This window comes from Lithobates pipiens, unplaced genomic scaffold (genome assembly GCF_037356315.1).
Source record: "Lithobates pipiens isolate NorthernLeopardFrog02 unplaced genomic scaffold, aLitPip1_a1.2 Scaffold_1, whole genome shotgun sequence".
NCBI lineage: Eukaryota > Metazoa > Chordata > Amphibia > Anura > Ranidae > Lithobates > Lithobates pipiens.
In genome coordinates this window covers 231,711,287-231,727,232 of record NW_027507685.1, presented here as the reverse complement: position 1 = coordinate 231,727,232, position 15,946 = coordinate 231,711,287, and the positions used below count along the sequence as shown (strand labels likewise).

The window sequence follows — 15,946 nt, the reverse complement described above, 5'->3', positions numbered from 1 at the left end:
CTCAGCCGTCGGTCAATTTGGATGGCCAGATTAATCAAGGCATCCAGAGTTTGTGGGATTCCCACACGGGCCAGTTCATCTTTCAGTGGGTCTGAGAGCCCCATCCGAAACTGGTAGCGAAGGGCCGCATCGTTCCAGTCCGTATCAGTACTCCAACGGCGGAACTCAGCGACATAGTCCTCTACGGCCCTACGCCCTTGCTGAAGGGTATGCAGGGCGGCTTCGGCCGTGGCGGAGAGTTGAGGGTCCTCGTAGAGCTGGGCCATCGTATCGAAGAAGGTGGTCAGGTTGGTTAGGACCTCTGCTTTCTGTTCCAGTAAACGATGAGCCCAAGCTTGAGGATCTCCCAGGAGTAAGGACACCACGAATCCCACCTTGGTGGCTTCAAGTGAGAAGGTGCGAGGCTGAAGGGCAAAGTACAGTTCACAAGAGTTCCGGAACGTTCTGAATTTACTTCGTTCCCCGGAAAACTTTTCAGGCATGGGAACCCTTGGTTCGGGAGGCAGCATTACCACCGTCGGAGAAGGGGTGCTTGAGCCGGCAGTAGACGGAAGAGACCCCTGAGCGGTTGTGGGCGAAGTGAGAGCTTGGACCCTTTCCTCCAAACGCGTGTAACCCTCCTGGAGACTCTTAACAGCCTGGGTGAGGCCAGCCAGATGCAGACAAAGTTCGTCCATGGGAGAGGCTCCCTGCGCGGGCTCGGACATGGCTGTCTGATACTGTCACGTACCTGGTGGTAGAGCCCGACTTGCAGAAGGAGACCTCTCTTGCAGCTCCGACTCGAGAGCCCTGGTAGTGTATACAGGTGACTCAGGAGTCAAGAGGAGCACGAGTGTCTGGCAGGATCAACAGCTGGGTAAGGAATGCTGGATCGGAGGGGAGCTGGAAAGCAGGCAGGTGCAGGAAGCTGAAGCAGGACAGCAGGCAGAGAGGTTGTAGCCGGACACAAGTGCAGGAGTTCTGGCAGAGGTAGGACTTCAGGCAGATGCTGGAACCAGTACAGGAGATGGGCAGCGCATGGCACCGGAACAGAAGGCTGGAAGCAGAGTCGTCAGGCAAGCCGGGTCGGAGGTCAGGCGGACAGCAGAAGTACCGAGGATCAGGCAGGTGGATGGTCGGACGAGCCGGGTCAGTAAGCGGACAGGCAGCAAGGTACCGAAGGGATAAACAGAAGGGAGGTCAGGCAGGCCGAGGTCAGATGCAGGCGGATAGCAGGAGCAGTAGGTAAACAAGCCGGGTCAACGAGTCACAGGAAGCAGGTTCTCAGGATCAGGGTACTAGCACGCTGTAGATCAGACAGCAAGAACTGGATGTGACCAACAGGACTAAATAGCCCGCCTGGCGCCAACGAGCGCACACACGCGCGCACGACCGCGCGCACGCGCATGGACGCGCACCCGCGGACGCGCGGCGGAAGGTCCGGGCTGATCGCTGCTGGCAGGATCTTCGTGACAATCAGGTTATTTCTCACACACAGCATATGCATACAACAAATTACACCCCAAAATACATTCTGCTACTTCTCCCGAGTACGGCGATACCACATGTGTGAGACTTTTACACAGTCTGGCCACATACAGAGCACCAACATTGATGCAGTACTTTCAGACGTTCTACGAGCAAAAATGACGCATCTCATTTCTCAACCACCTATTACACTTTTGAAGGCCCTGGAGTACCAGGACAATGTAATTTCCCATAAAATGACCCCATTTTGGAAAGCAAACACCCCAACGTATAATCTGTGAAGCATAATGAGTCTTTTGAATAGTTAATTTTTTTCCAGAAGTTTTTGGAATATGTGGAAAAAAATTAAAACACATTTTTTTTTACACAAAATTGTCAATTTATAAGATATTTCTAACACATAGCATGTATATAGCAAAAATTACACCCCAAAATACATTCTGCTACTCCTCCCGAGTATGGCAATACCACATGTGTAGGACTTTTACACAGCCTGGCCACATAGAGAGGCTGAACATTGAAGTAGTATGTTCAGGCGTTCTAGGAGCATAAATGACACATCTCATTTCATTCCTACCTATCACACTTTTGAAGCTCCTGGACCACCAGGGCAGTGAAATTACCCACAAAATGACCCCATTTTGAAAAGGAAACACCCCAACACATATTCTATGAGACATGGGCTGCAAATAGGTACTCGGGTACTCTAATGGGCTGCAGATAGGTACTCTGGTACTCTGATGGCCTGGTGACAGGTACTCGGGTACTCTGATTGCCTGGTGACAGATACTCGGGTACTCTGATGGCCTGGTGACAGGTACTCGGGTACTCTAATGGCCTGGTGACAGGAACTCTGATGGCTTGGTGACTGGTATTTGGGTACTCTGAAGGGCGGTGACAGGTACTCATATGGACTGTGACAGGTACTCGGGTACTAAGATGAACTGTGACAGGTACTCAGGTACTCAGATGAACTGTGACAGGTACTCGGGTACTCAGATGAACTGGGACAGGTACTCGGGTACACAGATGGACTGGGACAGGTACTCGGGTACTCAGATGGACTGGGACAGGTACTCGGGTACTCAGATGGGCTGTGACAGGTACTCGGGTACTCCGATGGACTGTGACAGATACCCGGGTACTCTGATGGACCGTGACAGATACTTGGGTACCCTGATGGACTGTGACAGGTACTCAGGTACCCTGATGGACCGTGACAGGTACTCGGGTATTCTGATGTGCCGTGACAGGTACTTGGGTACTCTGATGTGCCGGGACAGGTACTCGGGTACTCTGATGTGCCGGGACAGGTACTCGGGTACTCTGATGGGCTGGGACAGGTACTCGGGTATTCAGATGGGCTGGGACAGGTACTCAGGTACTCAGATGAACTGTGACAGGTACTCGGGTACTCGGGTACTCTGATGGTCTGGGACAGGGTGGGCCAGTTGATAATCTCCCATGGTTTCCAATACCACCTCTATGCCGACTACACCCAGATCTATCTCTCCACTCCTCAACTCACCCCCTCAACCTCCTCACAGATCTCCAACTTACTGAATGACATATAAGTATGGATGTCACACCACTTCCTTAAACTCGATCTCTCTAAAACTGAGCTTGTTATATTTCCTCCTTCATGATTCCCCCCCTGTGACTTCACCATTAATATCAACAACACAACCATTGGTCCCTCCACACATGCCAGGGTCTTGGGTGTAATCCTTGACTCTGACCTCTCCTTCAGCCCCCATATCCAATCACTGGCTAAATCCTGCCACCTTCACCTCTGCAACATCTCCAGAATTCGACCCTTCCTGACTAATGACACCACAAAGCAACTCGTTCACTCCTTGATTATTTCCCGCCTTGACTACTGCAACTTTCTCCTTAATGGCCTACCCTTAAGTAGGCTATCCCCCCTTCAGTCTATTATGAATGCTGCTGCTAGACTAATACACCTCACTAATCGTTCCGTGACTGCTGCCCCTCTCTGCCAATCCCTTCACTGGCTTCCCCTACCCCACCGTGTAAAATTCCAAATGCTAACCATAACATACAAGGCCATCCACAACGTCACCCCATCTACATCACCAACCTCATCTGTAGATATCGTCCCCTCTGCTCCTCTGAGGACCTCCTGCTTTCTAGCTCCCTTGTTACCTCCTCTCATGCTTGCCTTCAAGACTTCTCCAGAGCATCTCCCATCCTCTGGAACTCCCTGCCCCGGTCTGTCCAATCAGCCCCTACCCTGTCCACCTTTAAGAGTTCCATGAAAACTCATTTATTCAGGGAAGCCTATCGCACACCCACCTAACTGTCATTGAGCCACCCCCATCAAATCATTCTCTGCAGCTATTACCTTTTGTACCACCACCCCCTCCCTTTAGAATGTAAGCTCTACGAGCAGGGCCCTCCTGTACCTTTTGTATTGTACTGTAATTGTGTTGTCCCCCCTATACATTGTAAAGCGCTGCGTAAACTGTTGGCGCTATATAAATCGATAATAATAATAATACTCCTTGCATCTCTTGAATGCCAATTCACGAGCACTTTAATATATTAAATCAATTTTTTTATCACAATTTATGCCACAATTATATGCATCATAATTTTATTGGTGATACTCACTTAGCACCCCCTTTTACATATTACGCAATTGATCTAAAGCACTTTGTCACTTTAGTGGGGATAGCAGCTGTTTAGAAGATTACATTTAGCACTTTATGTAGAATTGTAGGAACAAAGTTTATTTATTATTCAATCAGTGATGAGTGTCCTCTCCTCAGTGGTGGGATGAATCTTTGACCTGTAGAACATTCTGGGGTGTCACTAGGATACGATCTTATTCTTCCTCCATACTGAGGATGTGTATCAGAGATTTCTGCCATAGTGGAGGATATATATCTGTAGTACTGGCCGTGTCATTATAAAGAGATCTGTGCTGTATATGTACACTCTGTATACACATAACTCCTCCCTATACCATCACCTCCTCCATCATCACATATTACACAAATCACTTCCTCTGATCCCGGCTCACATCTTCCTCTTCTCTCTGCAGGGATCCATATTGTACAGAGGATGTTTGGCTGTGAGCTGAGAGATGACGGCACCACTGAGGGGTATGAGCAGCACGGATATGATGGGAGAGATTTTATGTCTCTGGACACACAGAGAGGGATCTATATCCCGACCATGAATGAGGCTCAGATCACCACACAGAGATTGAACAGTCCGGAGGAGAGATGGGGGGAGAGATACAATAATTATCTGAAGAATGAATGTATAGAGTCCCTACAGAAACATATCAACAATGGGAGAGAAGATCTGGAGAAGAGAGGTGACTACACTATAATCATCATATATGTTCTATCTACACACCGTATATGCACACTACACTATATACATCATACAGTCAGGTCCATAAATATTGGGACATCAACACAATTCTAATCTTTTTGGCTCTATAAACCACCACAATGAATTTGAAATGAAACAAACAAGATGTGCTTTAACTGCAGACTTTCAACTTTAATTTGAGGGTATTTACATCCAAATCAGGTGAACGGTGTAGGAATTACAACAATTGGTATATGTGACTCACACTTTTGTAAGGGATCAAAAGTAATGGGACAACAGCTGCTCAGCTGTTCCATGGCCAAGTGTGTGTTATTCTCTCATTATCCCATTTACAGGGTGCAGATAAAAGGTCCAGAGTTCTTTTCAAGTGGGCTATTTGCATTTGGAATCTGTTGCTGTCAACTCTCAATATGAGATCCAAAGGACTGTCACTGATAGTGAAGCAAGCCATCATTAGGCTGAAAAAACAAAACAAACCCATCAGAGAGATAGGAAAAACATTAGGTGTGGCCAAATCAACTGTTTGGATAATCTTTAAAAAGAGAGAACGCACCGGTGAACTCAGCAACACCAAAAGACCCGGAAGGCCACAGAAAACAACTGTGGTGGATGACTGAAGAATTCTTTCTCTGGTGAAGAAAACCAGAGTGAATACAGAGGGTTCACCACAAGATGTAAACCATTTGTGAACCTCAAAAACAGGAAGGCCAGATTAGAGTTTGCCAAACAACATCTAAAAAAGCCTTTGCAGTTCTGGAACAACATCCTATGGACAGATGAGACCAAGATTAACTTGTACCAGAGTGATGGGAAGAGAAGAGTATGGAGAAGGAAAGGAACTGCTCATGATCCAAAGCATACCACCTCATCAGTGAAGCATGGTGGTGGTAGTGTCATGGCGTGGGCATGTATGGCTGCCAATGGAACTGGTTCTCTTGTATTTATTGATGATGTGACTGCTGACAAAAGCAGTAGGATGAATTCTGAAGTGTTTCAGGCAATATTATCTGCTCCTATTCAGCAAAATTCTTCAGAACTCATTGGACGGCGCATTCACAGTGCAGATGGACAATGACCCGAACCATACTGCGAAAGCAACCAAAGAGTTTTTTTTAAGGGAAAGAAGTGGAATGTTATGCAATGGCCAAGTATATCACCTGACCTGAATCCGATTTAGCATGCATTTCACTTGCTGAAGACAAAACTGAAGGGAAAATGCCCCAAGAACAAACAGGGACTGAAGACAGTTGCAATGGAGGCCTGGCAGAGCATCACCAGGGATGAAACCCAGCATCTGGTGATGTCTATGCATTCCACACTTCAGGCTGTAATAGACTGCAAAGGATTTGCAACCAAGTATTAAAAAGTGAAAGTTTTATGGATGATTGTTAATTTGTCCCATTACTTTTGGTCCCTTAAAAAGTGGGAGGCACATATACAAACTGTTGTAATTCCTACACCATTCACCTGATTTGGATGTAAATACCCTCAAATTAAAGCTGAATGTCTGCAGTTAAAGCACATCTTGTTCGTTTTATTTCAAATCCATTGTGGTGGTGTATAGAGCCAAAAAAATTAGAACAGTGTCGATGTTCCAATATTTATGAACCTGACTGTATATGTTATATCTACACACTGTATATACACACTACATTATATAAATCATATATGTTATATTTACACACTGTATATACACACTGCACTATTGACATGAGCAATTAGTTTCGTTCCGAATCAAAATTCAGACGCATTTTAAATTATTTGGATGCATCCGCATTACAATAGTAACGAATTTAAACTAATCCGAAATAACAATTCAAATAAAAAAAGTGGACAAAATTTGAATCTAACCATACTATAAAATAATAAAGCAATAGAATAAAATAAAAGAATCCTAAAGAATAGAATTTAATAGAATAAAATAAAATTAATTATGACCGTCTTCCGAAATTCAAATTTCGAATACTATGAATTCAAATTCAAATTTTGATAGATTAGAATATAATCCAAAACAATGGAAACCAAAATAATAAAAAAAGAATAGAACAGAAAAGTAATAGAATAAAATATAATGAATTTGAATAGAATAGATTTGAATATAATCCAAAACAATGAAATCCGTAATAATAAAATAGAAAATAAGAAGAGTAGTGTCAGGAACCATGAAACAGACAGAGACAGAAGTACAATAAAAACACACTTGCTTATTATTAAAAAGGTAAACAGGAAAAAGCATAGTCAAGCAAGCCAGAATCCAGTAGCCAGATCGGGTAGTCAGCCAGTCCAAAGTTCATAAACCAGATCGGGTAATCAGCCAGTCTAGACGTCAGGGATCCAAGGAGAGCAACTGCAAGCAGGATGGAAGCCAGAAGGGATGTAGCAAGCCAGTCTTGAAACAACAGCAGGAGATGGTTCCTAGTGATGTGACCAAATGTGAAGGCAATGGAGAAATGAGCTGGAAGACTTTAAATAGGCAGGCCAGACGAGCATCATCGGGAACAGCTGGTAGCTGTGGAGAGAGAAGAGAGCTGGCAATTAGCCGACAGCTGAGCGGCCAGCCTAGAGGAGGAAGGGCTAAGCCAGCCCTGACAGTACCCCCCCTCAATGACCCCTCTCCCTTGGAGGGCCACCGGGCTTGAGGGGAAACTGTCTATGGAACTCGCGGAGGAGGACAGGGGCATGTACGTCAGAGGATGACACCCAGGAGCGTTCCTCCGGACCGTACCCCTTCCAATGCACCAGGTACTGTATGCGCCCACGGAACCTGCGGGAGTCAACAATGGATTGTACCTCATACTCCTCATGGTTCTGAACCTGAATAGGGTGAGGACGTGGCACCGAGGTGGTAAATCGGTTACAGACCAACGGTTTCAATAAGGAGACATGAAACACATTTGAGATGCGCATACTAGGAGGAAGTTCCAACGCGTAAGCTACTGGGTTAATCCTGCGAAGGATACGGAAAGGCCCAATAAACCGAGGTGCAAACTTCAGTGAGGGAACATGAAGCCGGAGGTTGCGAGATGACAGCCAGACCCTGTCTCCAACCCGGTAGGAAGGCGCTGGCAGGCGTCTGTGATCAGCATGGAGTCTGTACCTATTATTAGCATGACGCGAAGCCTCCTGGACTTGTACCCAAATAGAATGAAGACCACGGTGATGCTCCTCTAACGCAGGAATACTCTGCGGAACAAACGAGTCAGGCAACATGGAAGGTTGGAAACCATAATTCGCCATAAATGGAGACAATCGGTAGGCAGAATTCAAGGCACTGTTGTGAGCAAACTCTGCCCAAGGTAATGGGTCAGACCAGTTGTTATGATGGTCAGAAATATAGCAATGTAGGAATTGCTTCAAGGACTGATTGGCTCGTTCTGCGGCCCCATTAGACTGCGGGGGATACGCAGAAGAGAACGCAAGCTGGATTCCCAACTGTGCACAAATAGCTCGCCAGATCCGGGAAACAAACTGACTGCCCCTATCCGAGATAATCACCTTGGGTAGCCCATGTAAGCCAAAGATCTCCTGAGCAAAAATGGAAGCCAGTTCCTTAGAGGTGGGCAACTTCTTAAGTGGAATACAATGACACCTCTTTGAGAACCGGTCAACCACCATAAAGATAACAGTGTTGCCTTTGGAGTTGGGCAATTCCACAATGAAATCCATAGACAGGTGAGTCCAGGGCCTCTCTCCATTGGGTATAGGTTGTAAGAGGCCCACTGGAAGGTGTCGTGGAGTCTTACTCCACACACACGGGACAGGCAGCTACGAAAGCAGTAACATCAGCCCGTAGACTAAGCCACCAGAATTGTTGGGAGATGGCCCAAATGAGCTGATTCTTCCCAGGATGGCCAGCTGCCTTGGGAGAATGATAAGTCTGGAGCACTGCAGTACAGAGACTCTCTGGGACAAAGCAGCGGTCACAAGTTTTATCAGGAGGAGCATGGACCTGAGCAGCAAGAATTTTGTCACCCAAAGGAGAAGTAAGACTGGTGCGAACCGTAGCTAAGATGTGATCAGGAGGAATCATAGGAACTGGAACCGACTTGGAAGTGGAGGAAAATTGTTGTGACAAGGCATCAGCCCTTACATTCTTAGTACCGGGTAAGAATGAGACAATGTAATTAAAGCTCGACAAGAAAAGAGCCCATCATGCCCTTCTGGGAGAGAGTCGCTTAGCCTCAGACAAGAATGTAAGATTCTTATGGTCAGTAAGAATAAGAATGGGCACAGTGGTACCTTCAAGGAGATGTCTTCATTCTTCCAGGGCTAAAATGATCGCCAACAGCTCTCTGTCACCAATCTCATAATTGCACTCAGCAGGTGACAATTTCTTGGAAAAGTAGCCACACAGATGCATAGCCCTCTCAGGCCGCGTACACACGGGCGGACTGTTCGCCCAACCTTGTCCGCTGAACAGTGTTTGGGCGGACAGTCCGCTCGTGTGTGGGCTTTCAGCGGACAGTTTCAGCGGACAGTTTGACGGACAAAGTCTTTCGAAAATTCCGAAAAACTGTCCGCTGAAACTGTGTTTGAGCGAACAGTCCGCCCGTGTGTAGGCTACTTTCGAAATGAGCAAACTGTTCCCGCCCGGAGGAAAGTCTGCTCATTTCGAGCGCGTGTGAAGGTAGGCGGGGCCCGCGACGGAGACATCGCGGGCTCCGCTGCCTGGAATGGGCTTAAAGGGGAACCCCAACGCCGAAAAAAATCGGCGTGGGGGTTCCCCCAAAGTCCACAACAGACCCTTGTCCGAGCACGCTACCCGGCCGGCCAGGAAAGGGGGGCGAGCGAGCGCGCCCCCCCTCCTGAGCCGTACCAGGCCGCGTGCCCTCAACATGGGGGGTGCCTTGGGGAAGGGGGGGCCGCGCGGCCCCCCCACCCCAAAGCACCTTGTCCCCATGTTGATGAGGACAAGGGCCTCTTCCCGACAACCCTGGCCGTTGGTTGTCGGGGTCTGCGGGCGGGGGGCTTATCGGAATCCGGGAGCCCCCTTTAAGAAGGGGGCCCCCGGATACCGGCCCCCCACCCTATGTGAATGAGTATGGGGTACAATGTACCCCTACCCATTCACCTGTGAAATAAAGTACAAAAAAAAACACAACACAGGGAAAAAATATTTTATTGCACAGCTCCGGGGGTCTTCCGTCTTCGGGGGTCTTCTCGCCGGACTCCTCCGCTATCTTCGTGTAGCTCTTTTGCTAGCGGAGGAGTCCGGCTTTCTTCCTCCCCGCCGCCGGCCTCTTCTCCCGACTTCGGGGGTCTTGTCCCCCTCTTCGGTTCTTCTGCCGGGCCACCGCGCCTTCTTGTAGCTCTTTTGCAGGCGGTGGCCCGGTCTTCTGTCGCCGCTGCCTTCCGTTCTTCTGTCGCCGCCTTCGGTTCTTCTGCCGGGCCACCGCGCCTTCTTGTAGCTCTTTTACAGGCGGTGGCCCGGTCTTCTGTCGCCGCTGTCGCTGTCGCCGTCGCCGCCTTCCGTTCTTCTTCTTCTTGTTCTTCTTCTTCTTCTCCAGGAGATGTTGACACGTCGCTCTCTCCGGCCGAAATGCCAGAGCCGCGCTGTGCGGTCACTTATATAGTGACAATGGGGCGGGGTCGCATGGTATATGTCACATGGGTTGGTCACATGGGTTGATGTCACATGGGGACTATGACATCGTAAGGGGGCGGGGTCACCATGTGACCAACCCATGTGACATATACCATGTGACCCCGCCCCATTGTCACTATATAAGTGACCGCACAGCGCGGCTCTGGCATTCCGGCCGGAGAGAGCGACGTGTCAACATCTCCTGGAGAAGAAGAAGAAGAAGAACGGAAGGCGGCGACGGTCGACGGCGACAGCGACAGCGGCGACAGAAGACCGGGCCACCGCCTGTAAAAGAGCTACAAGAAGGCGCGGTGGCCCGGCAGAAGAACCGAAGGCGGCGACAGAAGAACGGAAGGCAGCGGCGACAGAAGACCGGGCCACCGCCTGCAAAAGAGCTACAAGAAGGCGCGGTGGCCCGGCAGAAGAACCGAAGAGGGGGACAAGACCCCCGAAGTCGGGAGAAGAGGCCGGCGGCGGGGAGGAAGAAAGCCGGACTCCTCCGCTAGCAAAAGAGCTACACGAAGATAGCGGAGGAGTCCGGCGAGAAGACCCCCGAAGATGGAAGACCCCCGGAGCTGTGCAATAAAATATTTTTTCCCTGTGTTGTGTTTTTTTTTTGTACTTTATTTCACAGGTGAATGGGTAGGGGTACATTGTACCCCATACTCATTCACATAGGGTGGGGGGCCGGTATCCGGGGGCCCCCTTCTTAAAGGGGGCTCCCGGATTTCCGATAAGCCCCCCGCCCGCAGACCCCGACAACCAACGGCCAGGGTTGTCGGGAAGAGGCCCTTGTCCTCATCAACATGGGGACAAGGTGCTTTGGGGTGGGGGGGCCGCGCGGCCCCCCCTTCCCCAAGGCACCCCCCATGTTGAGGGCACGCGGCCTGGTACGGCTCAGGAGGGGGGGCGCGCTCGCTCGCCCCCCTTTCCTGGCCGGCCGGGTAGCGTGCTCGAACAAGGGTCTGTTGTGGACTTTGGGGGGACCCCCACGCCGATTTTTTTCGGCGTTGGGGTTCCCCTTTAAGTCCATTCCAGGCGGCGGAGCCCGCGACGTCTCCTTTGCGGGCCCCGCCTACCTGTACACGCGCTCGAAATGAGCGGATTTGCCTCCGCCTTACGTGGGCGAGTCCGTTCATTTCAAAAGTTGAGCGAACTGTTTGGCAAACAGTTCGCTGAAACAGTCCGCTCGTGTGTGGGCAAGTCCGCTCATGCAAATTTTGAACGGACTGTTTGCCGAAACTGTTTGACGAACAAGGTTGGGCGAACAGTCCGCGCGTGTGTATGCGGCCTCAGAGTTAGGACGTTGAGACAGAAGGGCGCCAACTACAGTCTCAGAAGCATCAACTTCTAGGATAAAAGGCAACGTAGGATCAGGATGTGCCAACACAGGAGCAGAAACAAAGGCAGCCTTGAGAATTTCAAAGGCCTTAATGGACTCCGGAGACCAACTCTGTGGGTTACCATCCTTTCTGGTCATATCAGTCAGAGGCTTGATCAGAGATGAGAAGTTACGAATAAACTTCCAATAGTAGTTGGCAAAGCCCAGGAAACGCTGCAGAGGACATAAACCCACAGGTCGAGGCCACTGTAGGACTGCCGACAGTTTCTCTGGATCCATCGAAAAACCAGCAGTGGAAATGACTTAGCCCAGGAATGTAACCTGTTCACGATAGAACTCGCACTTCTCCAGTTTACAATAGAGATTGTAAGTTTCTGAAGTACATGACAGACATCTGTGCGGTGGAGGACATTGTTAATAAATTCCTGGAAAACTGCCAGGGCGTTACAAAGGCCAAAAGGTATTACCAGGTATTCATAATGGCCTGTTCTGGTATTAAACGCAGTCTTCCACTCGTCGCCCTCCTTAATGCGCACGAGATTGTATGCCCCTCTCAGGTCAAGCTTAGTGAAAACCGTTGCTCCCTTGAGGCGGTCAAATAACGCTGTAATCAATGGAATCTGGTAGGCATTCTTAATTGTGACACGGTTGAGACCCCTATAATCTGTTCACCGCTCTTCTTTTTCACAAAGAAGAAACCAGCACCAGCAGGAGACGAGGATTTGCGGATGAAATCTTGAGAAAGTGCGTCAGCAACATACTCCCCCATGGCCTTATCCTTCAAGACCGACAAAGGGTAAACCCGGCCACGAGAAGGTATGGCACCAGGTTGAAGGTCAATTGCACAATCATAAGGCCGGTGTGGAGCCAAACTACTAGCTTGACCTTTATCAAAGACATTACCAAAATCACAGTACTCCTCCGGCAGGAAGGGAGTGAAGCAGTGCACAGGACCTTGTATACCTTCAGGAAGCATGTCTCACTGCATTGTGGTGACCAGGAGAGAACCTCAGCACGGATCCAATCCAAGGAGGGGTTGTGCCTCTGTAACCAAGGATAACCAATAACCAGCGGAAATCTGGGTGAGGAAATAACTTGGAATTGGATTATCTCATGGTGAAGAGCCCCTACGGCCATGGACAACGGAACCTTCTCATGAGTCACATGGGCAGGCTGTAAAGGTCTCCCATCAAGAGCCTCAATGGCAAGTGGAGTGCCATGCAGCTGCAGCAGAATCGAGTGCTACGAAACCAATGCAGCATCAATGAACAGGCCTGCAGTCCCAGAGTCAATTAGAGCCTGTATCTCGATGGACGACTCAGCACAAGAAAGGGTGACCAAAACCAGGGGCTTATCCTTCTGGATAACTGGGGACGAAACAACGCCACCTAAGGTCTGTCCATGACAGGACCTCAAGGTTTGGGCGTTCCCTGGACGGGTAGGACAAGACTTCAAAAAGTGACCTGCCTGGCCAAACAAAGGCACAATCTCTCCCCCCTCCTAAAGGCTCTCTCATCCGCAGAGAGACACGTGAAGCCCAGGTGCATGGGTTCATCTTCACTGACCAACTCGATACCAGGAGGCATGGGAGGTGAGGGAGGCATGGGTGGGACTACAAAGCTCAGAAGCAAACGTACAGGAGGCTTCCGCATGCGCTCCTTAAGAGAAAGTCTTTCTCTAAGTGTGGAGTCAATGAGGATGGCAAACGAGATCAAGTTCTCCAGCTCAGTGGGTATATCTCGGGCTGCTATCTCATCCTTGATGGAATCCAAGAGACCATGAGAAAAAGCAGCCACGAGGGCCTCATTGTTCCAAGCAACCTCTGCTGCCAGAGTACGGAATTCAATGGTGTAGTCGGCAACAGTTCTCTGTTTGATGGACATGAGGCACTTGGCAGCAGAAGCAGAGTGTAAGGGGACGTCAAAAACCCTTTTAAAGGAGGGCAGAAACTGAGGGTAACTCAAGACAACAGGTTTTTGCGTCTCCCATAGAGGGTTAGCCCAGGCCAAGGCTCTCTCAGAAAGCAAAGATTTCACAAAACCTACTTTGCTTCTGTCCATGGGAAACGCCTGGGGCAGCATTTCGAAGTATATCTCAACCTTTTGAGAAACCCTCTGCATTGAACTGGATCACCCTCAAATCGCTGGGGAAGTGGTGCAGAACCAGACATACCTCTTATAGAGGTAATACTCGAGGCAGGTGCCTGCACAGAGACTGGCGAAGCAGCAGGAACGGCCCTGCGACTCAGGTTGTACCGGAGCAGCCACCGTGGGGGATTCCAGGTGAGCCGTGCGATTCAGGAGCGTTTGTAAGGCCAAGGCAAACTGATCCATGCGGTGATCTTGCTCATCCAATCTGGAAAACATATTACCAACAAGTGGATTGACTGTATCTTCTGAATTCATGGCCTTCGTGTACTGTCAGGAACCATGAAGCAGACAGAGACAGAAGTACAATAAAATCACACTTGTTTATTAATAAAAATAAAAAGGTAAACAGGAAAAAGCGTAGTCAAGCAAGCCAGATTCCAGTAGTCAGCCAGTCCAAAGTTCATAAACCAGATCGGGTAATCAGCCAGTCCAGACGTCAGGGATCCAAGGAGAGCAACTGCAAGCAGGATGGAAGCCAGGAGGGATGTAGCAAGCCAGTCTTGAAACAACAGCAGAGCGGCAAGCCCAGAGGAGGAAAGGCTAAGCCAGCTCTGACAAGTAGAAAAGAAAATAGAAAAGGATTAGAATAGAAAAAAATAGAACAGAATAGAATAATATAGAAAGAATGTATAACCATTTTTTTGAAATTCCCATTTCAAATAGAACAAATTCGAAATTTCAATAAAAAAAAAATAGAAAAGAATTTAATAGAAAAGAATAGAAAAACAATAGAACAGAATAGGATAAAAATAGAAAAAATATATAATCATCTTCAAAAATTTGAATTTTCGAATAGAATGAATCTGAATAGAAAAGATTAGAATAGAAAATACAAGAATACAATAGAATATAAAAGCAATACAATAAAATATAAAGAATATAATAAATATAGAACTATCTTCCGAAATTCGTATTTCGAATAGAATGAATTTGTATGTAGAATACATAGAAAATAATAGAATAGAATAGAAAATCAGAAAATAATAGAATAATATTGAATATAAATGTTATTCTTTCTATTCTATTTTATTCTATTCTGTTCTATTGTTTCTATATTCTATTATTTTCTATTCAAATTCATTCTATTCTAAATTGGAATTCATTTATTCAAAATGGGAATTTCAGAAAATAGTTATATATAATATTTTATTCTATTCTGTTCTATTGTTTTTCTATTCTATTCTTTTCTATTTCATGCTATTTGTTTCTATTCTATTATAATTCTATTATAATCTTTTTTTTTCAAATTCATTCTCTTTGAAATTGGAATTCATTCTATTCTAAATTGGAATTTCAGAAGATGGTTATAAAGTATATATACACCCATCTTCCGAAATTCTAATTTTTATAGAATCTATTCAGATTTGAATAGAAAATATTAGAATAGAATAGAAAATAGAATAAAAAAGAAGAGAATACAATCGAACAGAATAGAATAAAATATAATATGTGTGTATATATAACCATCTTCTGAAATTCAAATTTTCGTATAGAATGAATTTGAATAGAAAAGATTAGAACAGAATAGAAAATAATAGAATAAAAAATAAGTGGATACGAGAGAATGAAAAACAATAGAATAGAAAAACAATAGAAAATAGACAGAATATAATATGTAACCATCTTCTGAAATTCAAATTTAAAATAGAATGAATTTCAATTTCAAACAGAATTAATTTTAATATAAAATAATAGAAAAGAATAGAAAAACAATAGAGCAGAATGAAATACAATTATATATTTTCTATTCTATTCTTTTCTATTCTATTATCTTTTCTATTCAAATTCATTCTATTCTAAATTAGAATTTCAGAAGATAGCTATATATTATATTCTTATTATTTTTCTATTTTTCTATTCTTTTCTTTCTTATTATATTGTATTCTGTTATTTTTTATTCTATTTTTTCTATTGTAATCTTTTCTGTTCTAATTTTATATGAAATCCAAATTTCAGAAGATGGTTATATATACATATTATATTTTATTCTATTCTGTTCTATTGTATTCCATTATGTTTTATTCTATTATTTTCTAT

The 15,946-nt window shown here is 46.5% G+C and overlaps 1 protein-coding gene across 3 annotated transcripts in view; it reads left to right on the top strand.

Annotated features, from left to right (window-relative positions):
• LOC143984528 (class I histocompatibility antigen, F10 alpha chain-like) overlaps positions 1-15,946 on the top strand; it is a 374,849-nt gene that overhangs the window by 231,071 nt on the left and 127,832 nt on the right. Inside the window, exon 3 of one of the 3 annotated variants that reach the window (XM_077484649.1) lies at positions 4,535-4,813. The exons of the other annotated variants lie outside the window; for them this stretch is intronic. Within the exon in view, the coding sequence (XP_077340775.1) occupies positions 4,535-4,813 (279 nt within the window). The remainder of the gene's footprint in view (positions 1-4,534; positions 4,814-15,946) is intronic. 3 annotated transcript variants of the gene reach the window in all.